General features: G+C 42.9%; 1 protein-coding gene across 1 annotated transcript in view; it reads right to left on the bottom strand.

Moving 5' to 3' along the window:
• Positions 1-14,933, bottom strand: part of VWA8 (von Willebrand factor A domain containing 8) — a 405,888-nt gene that overhangs the window by 351,905 nt on the left and 39,050 nt on the right. The window contains exons 3-4 of the mRNA XM_075563021.1: positions 12,094-12,224; positions 5,715-5,825 (exon numbers count right to left, since the gene is read on the bottom strand). Coding sequence (XP_075419136.1) covers positions 5,715-5,825; positions 12,094-12,224 — 242 coding nt within the window. The remainder of the gene's footprint in view (positions 1-5,714; positions 5,826-12,093; positions 12,225-14,933) is intronic.

A 14,933-nucleotide genomic window follows, 5' to 3' on the forward strand; every position in this document is an offset into this window, starting at 1 on the left:
AGATGAGTTGTTCAGCAAGCCTTGAATAAGTACGGTGAAAAGACGTAACCTTACTGCACAGCTTGTCAGACATTGAGTCATGCAGTGAGTTCTTGTTGGGTTTCAGCGACTGCCTCTTGACCCATGGACAAGTTCAGCAAAGTGCACTCCCGTTCTTCATGATGCTGTCTGTAATATGCTGTGATGCACGCAGATGAATGCCTCTACATAAACAATAAAACACAGTAAACCTCTTCTGATACTCTCCGCTTTTAGTCAGGATGCATCTGCCATCAGCAATGACACTCCTCGACAAAAATCCTCTTCCAAACTCACCTTGAGCTTCCAATAGTTCTCAGTCAATGTGTAGTTGCAGTTGTCCTTGTCTTAAGCAAAACTCTGGTAGCATTCATACTGCTTGATAATTTCCACCATCTATTGGATCACTTTTATTTGGAATAGTTAATTCTTTGGGATTGATCATGTACCAGTCTTTAGTTAGCCAGCTGAACACTTCAAGCATTGCACCTGTTTATCGAAGTATTATACCAATTCCCAGACATTCGTTGTTTTGCCAATGCTTTCGATGAGGTTTGAACTTCTGCCTTCATTCAGAACCAGTAATGCTTGCATATGCGCTACCTCTTGAGATGACTGAAGGTCCTCTAATTCTTCTTGGTACAGTGACTGTGCAATCATTCCTTCCTCCTTTGAGGCTTTCTGTATCTTCCAATATTTTGCTCATAGAATTCTTCAGAATTGTAACTAGGTATTTTCTCTTCAATTCTTCCAGCTTGAGAAATGCCAAGCGCATGTTTATGTTTGGATTTTCAAACTACAGATCTTTGTACATTTTCTTACATTTCACCTCGTCTTCTTGAGCCACCCTTGGGAATCTTGCCTTCAGCTGTGCCCCATCATCGTTTCTCCCACACACTGGGGCGGCGCTGAAGTTATGAGTCAGTTGAAGTCTCTTCTGGTATCCATTGGTCTTTTACTTCCTGTCTTTTCAATGATCTTTCACTTTAGTTAGGTATGTTGTCCCCGATATCGTCCCACACATCTCTGGTCTTTAGTCAGGAGTGTTCAGGGTGTCAAATCTATTTTTGAGATGATGTCAACATTCAGGCAGGACTGTGTTTGTGTGCATATTTTGGCTCTTCTTTGGCTTTTCTTCAGCTTCAACTTGAATTTACATGTGAGCAACTGTCTGTGTGCTCCACAGTTGGTCCCTGGCTTGTTTTTCACTAATGATATTAATGGTCTTTTTCCACAGATGGAATTGGATTTAATTCCTGCACTCCATCTTGTAAGGTCCACATGTACAGGTATTGATTGGATTATTAGAAAAAATTATTTCTGATGAGTAAATCACAGGTCTTACAAAATTCTACCATGTGATCCCTGGTGTTAATTCCCTCTATCACTCCAAAAAATCCAACTCCTCTCCCTCCCCAGCTTTTAATTTGAGACAGTCTCTGTCTGGTTTTGGTTTCCATAACACTGAATTGTTTTGTCTTGTTTTTTTAAAATCATTTTATTGGGAGTTTGTACAACTTTTTTTTTGCTTTGTGTTTTATTTATTTTACATTTTATTAGGGGCTCATACAACTCTTATAACAATCTATACATATACATACATCAATTGTATAAAGCACATCCGTACATTCTTTGCCCTAATCATTTTCAAAGCATTTGCTCTCCACTTAAACCCTTTGCATCAGGTCCTCTTTTTTTTCCCCTCCCTCCCTGTTCCCCCCTCCCTCATGAGGCCTTGATAATTTATAGATTGTTATTTTGTCATATCTTGCCCTATCCGGAGTCTCCCTTCCCTCCTTTCTCTGCCATCTGTCTCCCAGGGAGGAGGTCACATGTGGATCCTTGTAATTGGTTCCCCCTTTCCAACCCACTCACCCTCCACTCTCCCAGCATCGCCCCTCACACTCCTGGTCCTGAAGGTATCGTCCACCCTGGATTCCCTGTGCCTCCAGCTCCCATATGCACCAGTGTACAACCTCTGCCCTATCCAGTCCTGCAAGGTAGAATTCGGATCATGGTAGTTGGGGGGAGGAAGCATCCAGGATCTGGGGGAAAGCTGTGTTCTTCATGGGTACTACATCACACCCTGACTGACCCATCTCCTCTCCTAAACCCCTCTGTGAGGGCACCTCCAGTGGCCGACAAATGGGCTTTGGGTCTCCTCTCTGCACTTCCCCCTTCATTCACTATGGTGTGTGTGTATATATAGCCAGCTGAGCACTTCATGGTAGTTGGGGGGAGGACTTTGGCACCTCGTGATCGCACAAGCTGGTGTGCTTCTTCCATGTGGGCTTTGTTGCTTCTGAGCTCGTACAACTCTTATCACAATCCATCCATCAATCCATTGTGACACTGAATTGTTTCAAGCAGCCAAGTTGTTGTCTTTAGGAGAACGCACATCCTAGACTTATCTGTTGATGTTCCGCCATCTTGGCCAGTGCACTGCATCAGTTTATGTATCTACATTAAATTGTGCTCACATCAACAGCACTGCAACGCTATTTCCTCATCCTCGCTTCGTCGTCAGCACTGGATATGAGCGCACTTTGCATCCTTGCCAAGCTGAGAGGGGAAACATGAATGACAGCTCCCCAGGGCTTGGGTTTTTACTTTCATAGTCAAGAAGTTAAGCATCTTTCACAAATTTACTGGAAATTAAACATTTTCTCTATGGCATGCTTATTTTTAGTCTCCACCCTTTTTTCTATGAGTGGCTCTCTTATTGAACCGCATCAAAAGACACAGGATGTAAGTTTATCCCACTACGGATGACTTGGCTAAGGAAAAGCTGGCCAGCTCTGTCCATTGTCAGGGGACATTCTCCCCACTTCCCACTTCCCTTTCCCGGCAGTTATTAGCAATGTATAAGATTGGCACTGTGGGAACAAAATGGCTTTTTTTATTTTTGGTTAGCCTATTTGTGTGCTTCATCTGCAAATGATTACTTCTTAATTATGGGAAATGTAAGATTCTCCCATACCCCCACTATTTGGTGCTAAACTTGCTCACCCTGGATTCAAGTGATGACTGTCAAATCTCACTTTTAAGAACACGTTTCCGTATGTAATTAACAATATGTGACACCATGTGACTATCTAGTCCCTCAACAGTTCACAAAGTGCTTTACGGAACGGCATTCTCTTAATGATAAAGTAGATGCATGCTCTTAGGAAAAACAGCTTCGGAATTAAAGAATTCTCCAAGCTCCTTGCATAGACAACCATCCCAACTGCGTCTTGTGGTTTCTCGGGATGACCAGCACACAAATAAACTTTCATGCATCTGTTTTCTTTTTATCACAAAATGAGACCATGCTATCTATAGCCCCTTGCAAATTCACTTTTTCCCACTTCATATATCCTAGACTTCTTCCCGTGTCAGGACAGGCAAATGTAGCTCACTGTTTAGTAGTTTTCTCCAGCTAGTACTTAATCAGCCTCCTATGCCAATCATTGATTTTCATTTATATTTTTTAACATTTAAAATGCTACTATAAATACCCTCGTATGTATAACCTGTTCATATGAATATACTTGTTTAAAGAAAATGCTAACAACCTAATTCCTGGGTCCAACTATCTTGTGTTAATATTTCTTTCTTTTGATAGATATTGCAAAACTTTCTGCAAAATTCCATTAACTTATCCTCACATCAACAGCATTGCAACGCTATTTCCTCATCCCTGCTTCGTCATTAGCACTGGAGACGAGCGCACTTTGCATCCTTGCCAAACTGAGAGGGGAAAGATGAATGACACCTCCCCAGGGCTGGGGTTTTTATTTTCAGTCAAGAAGTTCAGCATCTTTCACAAACTTACTAGAAGTTAAACATTTTCTCTACGGAATGCTTATTTTCAGTCTCTCCCTCTTTCCTGCCAGTTGTGTACAGGAGCCCTGGCGGGGCAGTGGGCAGGCTTAGGGCTGCAGCCGGCTTGGTCAGCAGCTCCTCGGAAGAAAGCCCGGGCTTTCTAATCCACAAACAGCTACTGTCGCTAGGAGTCAGCATGGGCTCTCTGGCAGTGCGTTTGGTTTTTGTTCTAATTAAGAAGAGACCTGGTGGCACAGTGGTTACTATTGGGCTGTCATCTGCAAGGTCTCTGGCTTGAAACCAGACTTCCTCTGAAGGAGAAAGACAGGGCCTTCTACTCCTGTGAAGAGTTACAGTCTTTGAAATTCATAGGAGCAGTTCCACTGTGTCCTGCAGGGTTGTGATGAGTTGGCATCAACTTGATGGCAATGAGTTTGGTTTGGATTGGTTTTGTTCTAACTAAGGCAATATTCAGTAACTTAGGCAACAGAATAGGGAAAAAAGATATACTAAATTTCATTAAAATCTTCATCAAGTATTATCTTAGTTGGATGTCTGTATGTGAGTCCCACCCACCCCAAGAAATCTATCATTCCTGGTAACATAGGTTTTGTGTCAATACATTTAGCACACCTTTACTCTCAATGAAGGAGCCCTGTTAATGTAGTGGGTTATATACTGGGCTGTTAACTGCAAAGTCAACTGTTCAAATCCACCAGTAGCTCCCCAGGAAAACCATGAGGCTTTCTGCCCCTGTGATGGTTTGCGGCCTCAGTAACTCAAAGGGGCAGTTCTACTCTGTTCTAGGATTGCTATTAGTCAGAATGGACTCAATGGTGGTGGTCTGGGTTTGAGTTTGGGGTTGGCGACCCTAAATGACCTTTGAATCAAGAAGATATTAATGAATGGACCAGAGAATTTTCTCTGTTACAATTTCTTAATTCGAGTGGAATCACCAAGGAACGCAAAGAGTGTGTGTGTGCCAGGGCATCTTGAGCGCTGCTGCCGTGGGTTACAGCATCCTCAAGGCAGGAGGCGGCGCAGTGGCTGCTGTGGCAAGAGCCGTGGTCGTCCTTGAAAACGATCCTGAGTTGAGCACAGGTAGATGACCCTGCAGCTAGTACATACAGGCACACCGTGATCATGTGTGCTGAGCCCCCGTTACTGGTTTTTGCTTTGTTGCTGCTTTTGTGTTTTACAAATTGAAGGATTGTGATAACCTAGCCTAGAGCAAATTTGGGGTTTTTTTAAAGGTCAATTTATCGGGGGTTCATACAGTTCTTATAATAATCTGTACATCCATTGAATAATGCATATTTGTACATATGCTGCCATCAATCTTTAAGCATTTTTCTATTTAATCCCTTGATATCAGCTCATTTTCCCCTCCCCTCCCTTTCCCGCTCCCACCCTCTAGACCCCTTGATAAAGTATTATTATTATTTTCATATCTTATACCGACCGCTGTCTCCCTTCCCCCATGATTTCTGCTGTTCACCCCCCTCCCTTGTGTCAGGGGTGGGGGGAGGGGTATGCATTAATCATTGTAATTGGTTCCCCCTTTCTCCCTATTTAAAAACAAATTCTTAATTCTTGTAACAAGATTAAATTTTATAGGCCAAAAGACAGACATAATTGAAAATTAAGAAACCAGCATATTGATCTTTAGCTAATATTTTTTGAACCACGCAGTCCATCTCAAGTTCCTTGTGTCGTGTAAAGCCAAGGCACCGTTTCCAAGAACAGGGAAATCAAAATGGACAAAATTCAATCTGCCTACAGAGAGTACAGTACATCTGGCTCTCACTGCAGCACAAGCAATGCCTCTCTACTTAAGGAATCAATTTCATATAGACCTGGTGCCCAGTGCCAGTGTGAGAAGGACTTGCCTGGTCGATGTAAAACGCCGTGCCAGCTCGGATCTCTCGACGCTGCTTGAGATCTGTTTCCGTGGTGTCCCTTGACAGGGCGATGTACTCAACCTCCCGTTTGGTCAGCTCCTGTGGAGGAAGATAAATCGTTCCAAAAGTAAAGTCGAATCCCCAACCAACTTGTCCAACGGGGTGACTGCTCTAACATGCGCATTCAAAATGTAACTCTGGATTGAATCGTTGCCCCCTCCACTTGGAGACAAATGCAAGCCATCAGTCGTTAAAAAACATGCGCCTATCTTCTCAGAGCTCTGCTTCTGTACAACAAAACTACTACAGTAATTATCTTCAAAAGGAGCTCTTTAGGACCTTATCAGCTCGGGCCGAAGGCTTTTCTGTTTTGTTTTGTTTTGTTTAGGTTGCCATCTTTTTTCATTAAACACTTTTGTTGGGGGCTCTTACATCTCTTATCACAATCTACGCATTCATCCCTGTGTCAAGCACATCTGTACATATGCTGCCATCATCATTTTAAAGGCATTTTCTTTTTACTTGAGCCCTTGATATCAGCTCATTTCCCCCCTCCCTACCTTCTCCTCCCTCCCTTCATGAACCCTTGATAAATTATAGATTATTATTTTCATATCTTATACCGTACTCTGTCACCCTTCACCCACTTCTCTGTTGTTCATCACCCTGGGAGGGGATTATATGTCAATCCCCTTTTCTCCCCACTCCCCCATCCATATCCTCCTGGTATTTCTATTCTCATTGTTAGTCCGATTTGTAAGGTAGAATTGAGGTCATGATAGTGGAGGGAGGAAGCTTTAAAGACCTATAGGAAAGTTGTATGTTTCATCAGTGCTATACTGCACCCTGACTTGCTCATCTTTCCTTGTGACCCTTCTGTAAGGTGATGTCCAATTGTCTACAGATGGGCTTTGGATCTCCACTCCATGTCTCCCCGCCTCCATTGTAGTCTTTTGAAATATCACTATCTTCCCACTCACTATTGTCATGCACGTAAGGTGATGTTCATCTTTTTAAAGACATGCAACTGAAGTTTATTTATTCCATTAGCCAACCAAAGGTCTATAATCCCTTAGTATTTCTACTAAATATGAACCACAAAAAAGGTGTATATCAACAGCCAGTGCCCAGGGGAATAGAGAGACAGACACATTGCGTTCACAGTGGTTCCTAAAAAGAAAAGGAGAAGTGAAAGAGAAAGAGAGGGCTATTTCACCATAATATCATTTAACATGGAGAGCACACTATCCAGAGCCCATTTCTTCTGAAACAGCTTATCTGTGCTTAACGTCATTTCTGTCCTGTTGCTAGCTGGCATCAGGTCGGCTCTGACTCATGGTGACCAAGTACAAGAGGATGGAACAAACTGGAATCCTGCATCATTGTCATGATCACTGTTACGCTGAGTCCATCTGGGAGGCTACTGGGTATCTGGAGTGTCTTCCAACCTAAGGGGCTGAGTGATCTTCTATCATTGCCTCACTTAATACTTTGGTGTGTCCCATAGGGTTTCCACTGACTGATTTTCAGAATAGGTCACCAGGTCTTCCTGCTGGATCTGCCTTATGCTAACGCTCTGCTGAAATTTGTTTGCCATGCTGGTAAGTGGCAAAGCTTCCAGGACCATAGCAAAGCACAAGTCACCAAGGTACAACAGACTGGCAGAAAGGTGGTGGGTTTTTACCCTACACATGCATAATAATTGTAACAACATCCTTGAGTTACATTTTACAATGATTAATTCAAAACAATGACATTCTCAAGTCAAAGGAGGCATGTGATATATTATGCTTTTATTGACTACAAAAGCAAGTTAATTTACTGGTGGATAGGGATAAAAGTTGGATGAGCTTGCCATTAACAGAGAAAAGGGATATTTTCACAGATTGAGTTCTGTTTTGTTTTTGTCTACGCTCCATCTTCACTTGATGCTGATCAGAACAGATTGTTGGTATTTCCTTTTTAAAAAGTAAATGCCGGGGGCGGGGTGGGAAAAAAAATTAAAAATAAAAATAAAGTAAATGCCTGTGATGATGGTTGTACAGTTCTTTTTGATAAGACCAAACTATTAAAGTGTATAATTTGTGAATTATATGTCAATAAAAAAATTTTAAGTAAATGCTTGTTTCCATGAACCCATAACTTTTAATATATATGGAGAGGAGAAAATGCTAAAGAAAAAAAGTTGGAAAAAAGTGACAGCACTGTATCATTGTATTACCATGCCACAGTTTTCTTATTATGAATGGATTATATGTGGAAGGGAAATTTTGAGATAAAGGAGCAAGTTCTCTTGTTAGCAGCCCCCACTTTCTTGCTCACGGAACAAATGAATCGCACCTCACATCTCATTCCTGGATTGGCAGAGTCTCGCTGGTTCATAAAGCAACATAGAGCTTTTTATTGTTCAATTAAGCATGGTAACACCCTGAGCTGCCACGTCCCAAGTACAGAGATCACTATCCTCCGTCCGGACAGACAGCTTCCTTTGGTGCCTGGCAAGCACCAAAGTCTCCTCGGCTGCTACTTCACCACAAAAGAGACAGGAGAACATCACACCAACAGCAAGCACCGGGCGCAGCAGATGGAGGAGGCAGCAGTGGTCTGTTAAGGAATCCTTTGGTTTTATAAAGATCTAGAAAACTCCCCTTGTATGAATTAAACAGAAAATAAGAACAACTATCAAATTGTTACTGCTTCACTTCTCATAGTTTTGAAGGCTTCCCCCAAGTGACTGCCTTTAGCTGCTTAGCTACCCTGGTCACTGCTAGGGACAGAATCGTCACCAGTGACAGGAGTACTCACGGCCAAGTTGTGCCCGGCGGCTTAGTGAGAGTATTGCACACTCCTCTCCTGAGAGTTTAAAGTTGGTTGGTTTTTAAAAGAATCCATTCTTCACACGTAGAGGCCCATTGCATTTTTTAACCAACAGCCTTTTTTTTATATATATAAGTTCCAGTTCTCTCACTCCAACAAACCTCAACACTTCAAGACCCATGCCCATTGCGTTGATTCCAACTTACAACACCTGACAGGGCTGAAGTGAATCGCTCCCTTCGGGTTTCTGAGACTGGACATCTTCACAGAAGTGATTGCTGTGAGGTGCCATCGAGTTGGTTCCGTCTCCTGGCCACCCTCTGTACAAAGAAGGCAATACCGTGGCTTGGGTCAGGCATACCTTGGCCTTCAGTGTAACAGCCTTGCTTTCAAGACTTTAAAAGGTCTTGTGCAGTGATATACTCAATGCAATGTGCTGTTTGATCTCTTGACTGCTGCTTCCAGGAGGATTCATTGTGGATCTAAGCAAGATGAAATCCTTGACAGGTCCGATCTTTTCACCCTTTATGGTGATGTTACCTGTTAGTCCAGTTGTGAGGATATCTGTTTTCTTTAAAGTAAGTTGTAACCCGCACTGAAGGCTGCAGTACTTGATCTTCATCAGCAAATGCTTCAAGACCAACTCACTTTCAGCAAGCAAGGTTACGTCATCTGCATATTGCAAGTTGTTAATAAACCTCCGATCCTGATGCCATGGTCTCCTACACATAATCCAGTCTTTCTGATGATTTGCTCAGCAAACAGATTGAACAAGTATGGTGAGAGCAAACAAGCCTGATGCACACCTTTCCTGATTTTAAGCCGTGCCATATTCCCTGGTTCTGTTCACAAAACTGCCTCTTGATCCATAGACAAGTTTCACGTGAGCACAATTAAATGTTCTGGAATTGCCACTCTCCTCAAGGCTCTCCCTAGTTTGTGAAGATCCACACAGTCGATTGCCTTTGCAGTCAGTGAAACATAAATAAACATCCGTGTCAGTCTGGGTGCTTTAGAGAAACAAATCCACAGAAAGAGAGTTCTATATAAAGGTTAAGTGTGCATCAAGAAAACATCCCAAGCCCACAAGTCCAACATTAATCCATTAACCCATATGTCCAACACCAATCCACAAAGTCCTCCTCCATCTCACAAAACACATGCAATGATGCCGGAGGAAAGCCAAGTCAGTGAATGTGTAAGCATCTCAGTGCTGGCAGGGGTCTCCACACGGGTGCTCCAGCACCCAGGGCTGCATTGGGGTAGGTCTATGTGGCTTCTCCTCAGGGATGTATTGCAGGAAGTGAGCCTTGCCAGCTAAAGCAGGAAACTGGCCAAAGCAGCTTCACCCTGGTCCTACCATCAGAAAGCAAGAGACCTGAGAACTCGAAAGGCGAGGCTCACTCAGTCATTTATCCCTCCACCCTTCAATTAACCCCACATGTGTTTATAGGCCAGGTTGGCACAATAAACTAACTACCTCAACATTTCTTTTTTTTATTTGATTAATAAATCATTTTATTGGGGAGGGGTCTTATAGCTCTTATAACAATCCATACATCAATTTTATCAAATGTATTTGTACATATGTCACCACCATCATTCTCAAAACATTTTCTTTCTGCTTGAGCCCTTGCTATCAGCTTCTCCTTTTTCCCTTCCTTCCCCACCCTCCCACTGATAAATTATAAATTATTCTTAATTTCATATCTTCCCCTATGCATCTTTCTTTTATTCTCTACTTTCATCCAAGATACAGCAATGATATCCGTCTTCTTTTATGTGGTTTCCAATGACGGCTTTTGTGTTTAACAATCCAGGTGTAACCCACTGTGCTTACGAAGCTCCATAACTAAGCTCAACTCCTTGTCAAGAGCAAAATCCCAGAGGAGTGGCTTCTCGGAAGTCATCCTGGCAGGACGTGCACGCCTTGGAACTGAGGAGCTTCCAGATCGACATTTCAGGTTTGGGATTCTGGTGGCTAACTATTCGTACACAAGACGTTTGTGCCTTAGCATATTAATAAAGCAAGGATAAAATAAAAATGGCGTAGTATACTTCACAAACTGGGTCTGGAAATAAGTAGAGAATAGGAAAGGTGTGGGCTAGTGAGAATTAGGTTCTGATTTTTCCATTGTATTTTTATCACTTCTGCTCCCCGTGATTTCTGAAATACCAAAATAAACTCACCACTGCAATAAAAGGGTATGTAAAGGACATTTAAATAGCACAGAAATCAACTATTTTTAACACCGAACAAGTCAAGGAAGGTCTGCGTAAGGTTTGTCTCCTCCTCTTAAAAGGAAATCTTTGGTGCACAACAAGGTCCCCTTGCAGAGCTGTTCCTCAGATCAAAGGGCAGCCACTATCAATCACGACAAGCTCCTGGTGGCTTAGTGGTGGGGCTGCAATCAGCAAGGTGGGCCGTTTGAAACCATCTCAAGTAGTACGATGGGGCTTTCTACTCTCGTGAACAGTTACAGTCAGAAACACACAGCGGTCGCCAGGAGTCGACACAGACTCAATGGCATTGAGGAAAAATAATTTAAAAAAAATTTTGGAGGGATGAGATTTGAACATTGTCATTTACCTAACAGTAGTTACCAGAAAAATATTTTAAAAGATAAGATGTAGGAAAGGAGACCCAAAGTGCCATAGGAAGTCTAGCCACCTCGCTGATCAGCTAGAAGGGGGCCTTTGAAAGTGGGAGATAGCACCCCCTGGGGGCTCCTGTGGGGCTGGTAAAAACACATAAACCAGAAAACCCAAACTCGCTGCCAGGAGTTGATTCTGATTCATAGTGACTCTATACAAGACAAGGAAGAACTGCCCCTGTGGGTTTCCTAGACTGTAGTCTGCATGGGAGTAGAAAGCCTCATCTTTCTCCCATGGAGCAGCTGGTGGTTCTGAAGTGCTGACGTTAGGGTTAGTTGTCCGATGTATAACCACAATCCCACCAGGGCTATAGTAAAAGCAGATATTTACACTTTTCCCTCGAGAAAGAGTCCAAGTGTGAAAGAGTTTCATTGCCAGGGGCCACTGAAGCATTTGGTTGAGGTGGGTGGTTGTTCAAGAGTGGCGGTAAGCAGAATATACGTGGGAATCTATGAGCGATCTACTTAATGGCTCTGAACTTTGCCCGTTTTTTAAAAGCAGGGGGGTGGGGCAGGGAATGCTCTGTAAACTTGACCTTCTCTTTATATAGACTGTACAATATGAAACAATCAAGAGATGGGTTGGCTTTTTAAAATGAGAGAAGAAAAGGTTCCTGGAGTGTAACATAATGCTGAGAATTGCTTTGAGATCTGCGAGTGGCTGCGTCTGCCTGCTCTCATTTTCCAAGTTCTACTGGGAGTGGAGGGCTTCCCAGTTACAGCACCAATTTGCTTTCCAGGTGACTGATTCCAAACCCCTTATATACAAATAGGTTTGACGTTTAACAAGAATGAATAATCATGATCCTTTTGTAAATTCTGAATTTTAAAAATGTTTTGTAACATAGCATATCAGAATAAAGATCCTTATGAATTCTTAAGAATTGAGTACTCACCAAGTACTGCATAGCGATAGAGCGTCGAAGAGGCCCAGGAGGTCCGATGAGAAAGATGTCTTGCCCCAGAAGATCCTTCTGCATTATCCATCTTAGATGCTGAATCACAGACTGAGCCAGAGAGTCTGAAACTTTAAGGGGATAGGGAGGGAAATAAAATTAATACAATGTAGACTATCACTTATAATACACATCGACAAACAGTGCATTGTCTATGGTTGTTTATTTTTTAAAGATAGAGAGAACTGATGAGTTTCACACAACTTTACAACAATACCATTATTATTAATAAGGTTCAAACAAGGCAGAATTCATAACGTCACAAAGGATCACTTAATCCCCCACTCGGAAGACAAGCGTCACCAAAGTACTGGGAGTGAATTTCAGGGGAGTTCGGGGAATGGGTATCTTACTTCTTCACACATGTGTTCACAGGACACCCCCTTGGTTCTATAAAGTGGGTAAGGGGACAAGACAATCACTCAGATGATTACTGATATTATAGTCATCAAAACTGGAACAATAAACACGACCACTAAAATTGGCAGTGGCTTACAGAATTTCCCAAACTTCACACAGCGCCGGAGGAGACTTACAGGACCTCAATTACTGCTTCAGAAATGAACGTTTGAAGTGTCCTATTCAAACTCGTGCAGGAGTGGCAGACGCCGCGCTCACGGCCATATGCAGGTGCGAGCCGCACAGAGAATCAGGAAGAGCACAGAATCAAGGACTCGGAATGACGACGCTGGTGGACAACACTGAAAGCACCACGGACAGACAGACGAACAGACAGATCTGTCCTGGAAGACGTAAAGCCCGAACTCTCCTTAGAAGGGCATTACTCACTGGACTGCCCGCCACAGGTCAACAGTTTTAATTCGCCAGCGGCACCACAGGAGAAAGACGTGGCTTTCTACTCCTGTAAAGAGTGACAGCCTCAGAAACCCAGAGGCAAGCTCTACCTTGACCTATAGGGTTAATATGAGCCAAAATTGACTCAGTGGTAGTGAGGGGTTTTTTTTGTTGTTTGTTTTTCTGGTCATTAATATTACTGCTTTGGGTTTTTGTTTTGTTTTTTATTTAATATTACTGCTTTTGAATGACAATCAAATTCATTAATAAAGCTGAATTTGGACGACAATCCAAATTCACTTTAAATTTCAAATTCATTTTGTTGACACCATGTCATCAGAAAAGGGGAAAAATCCTGTTTTCACATATTCAAATGTCGACATAGTGGACTTCACCCAAGAAAGCCACCTTGATCGTTCATTTGTCTCAGGAGTGGCCTTACGGAAAGTCCTCTACGGTGCTGTGCGGTGCCTGCCATGCATTTTACATCAATACATGAAACTGGCGTGTTTTTAGGATGGCCTCGAGAAAATATGAGTCAGACTCAAAAGCATGCCAGAAATAGAAACAAGATTTAAGACTGTACATGAGGAACATCTGCAAAGCAAACTGCCAACCCGCCATGCACAGCCTCACGTCAACAGGGCCCGTGTCTGAGAGCCACTTCCAAGACTGGTGCCTGCCAGTGCAAGATGCCACCTCCTTCTGGGCGGCCACAGACTGGTGTCAAGATAATGCCACGGAGCTGGACCCTCGAGTCCATGACTTCCCTTCCTGTGCAGAAATAAAACACTGGTGCATGTTGGGGTGAAACCTCTTATTCGGTTCCTGGCCAGTCGTTGTTCTAAAAAAATGGGTATTTGTGAAAAGAATTGTATCAGCCCCAATAAAATGTTAAAAAAAAAATGGGTACCATTTTTTTAATGAGTCTTTTTTTTAATTTAGCTGTGTATCTGTGTGAACACATGGAAACAGGTTCCCGTCATACAGTTTCTGCACATACTGTTCAGTCCCATTGGTTATATTCTTCACATCAGGTCCACATTCTCGCTATTTTCGCCCCCACCTTTCCCTTTACACTTTACATTTAGATAATGCTCTAGTAAGTGCGGCACTCAGGGTTCTCTCCGTGGCTTTTGTTAGCTTGTTTATCTAAAGATGGCTCCAGGGAATAGTTTTGCTGCAAGTTTTGAAGTATACAGGGCAGGAAGTCTGGATTCTTAGGAATGTGAAGTTGTTTTCCATATGTATTTCCTTCCTATCAGAACCCCAACTGGTCCCTGATCAAAACAGGTGATGACGGCATCAGGGTGGGCTCATGTCAGGGGTGGGAATGGTTCACAGAGGCTATTAGTTCTGTAATCCAGTTAGTTCTCTGATGCTGGGGTTTTCCAGGTGAGTAGGGACCAATTGTTGTATCTTGGACAGCTGCTCACAAGTGGTTAAGCCCCCAGAATCTACTCATAGAACTAGGAGGTAAACTCTATAACCAAAAGTCAAATTCACTGCCAGTAGGTCAATTTCGACCCATAATGACACTCCAGGACAGAGCAGAACTGTCTCTGAGGGTTTCCAAGACTGTAACTCTTTGTGGAAGTAGAAAGCCTCTTCTTTCTCCATTGGAGTGCCTGGTGGTTTTGAACTGCTGTCCGTTGGCAGCCAAAACAGGTAACTTCTTATCCCACCAAGGACTCTTTGGAGAGAGAACAGAACCTTTAAAAGCAGTATTATGCCCATTGACTGGAGGGTCCCACAAAACTATTCTGTCAAGAGCCACCTGGATATTTATAACATCAGTCACGGGCCGCCCGGGTCAAACAGTAAATGACTGTTTGTAACTAACCCCCCACCCCCCTAAGGTCATGGTGACCTCGCCTCACAGTGGCCCTCTGCAGCATCGCCAAGACTGTAAATCTGTACAGAAACAGAAAGCCTCAATGTCTCCCTTGGAGAAGCTGGTGGCTTTAAACCACTGACCATGTAGC

The sequence above is a fragment of the Tenrec ecaudatus genome, chromosome 11, assembly GCF_050624435.1.
Source record: "Tenrec ecaudatus isolate mTenEca1 chromosome 11, mTenEca1.hap1, whole genome shotgun sequence".
NCBI classification, from domain to species: domain Eukaryota; kingdom Metazoa; phylum Chordata; class Mammalia; order Afrosoricida; family Tenrecidae; genus Tenrec; species Tenrec ecaudatus.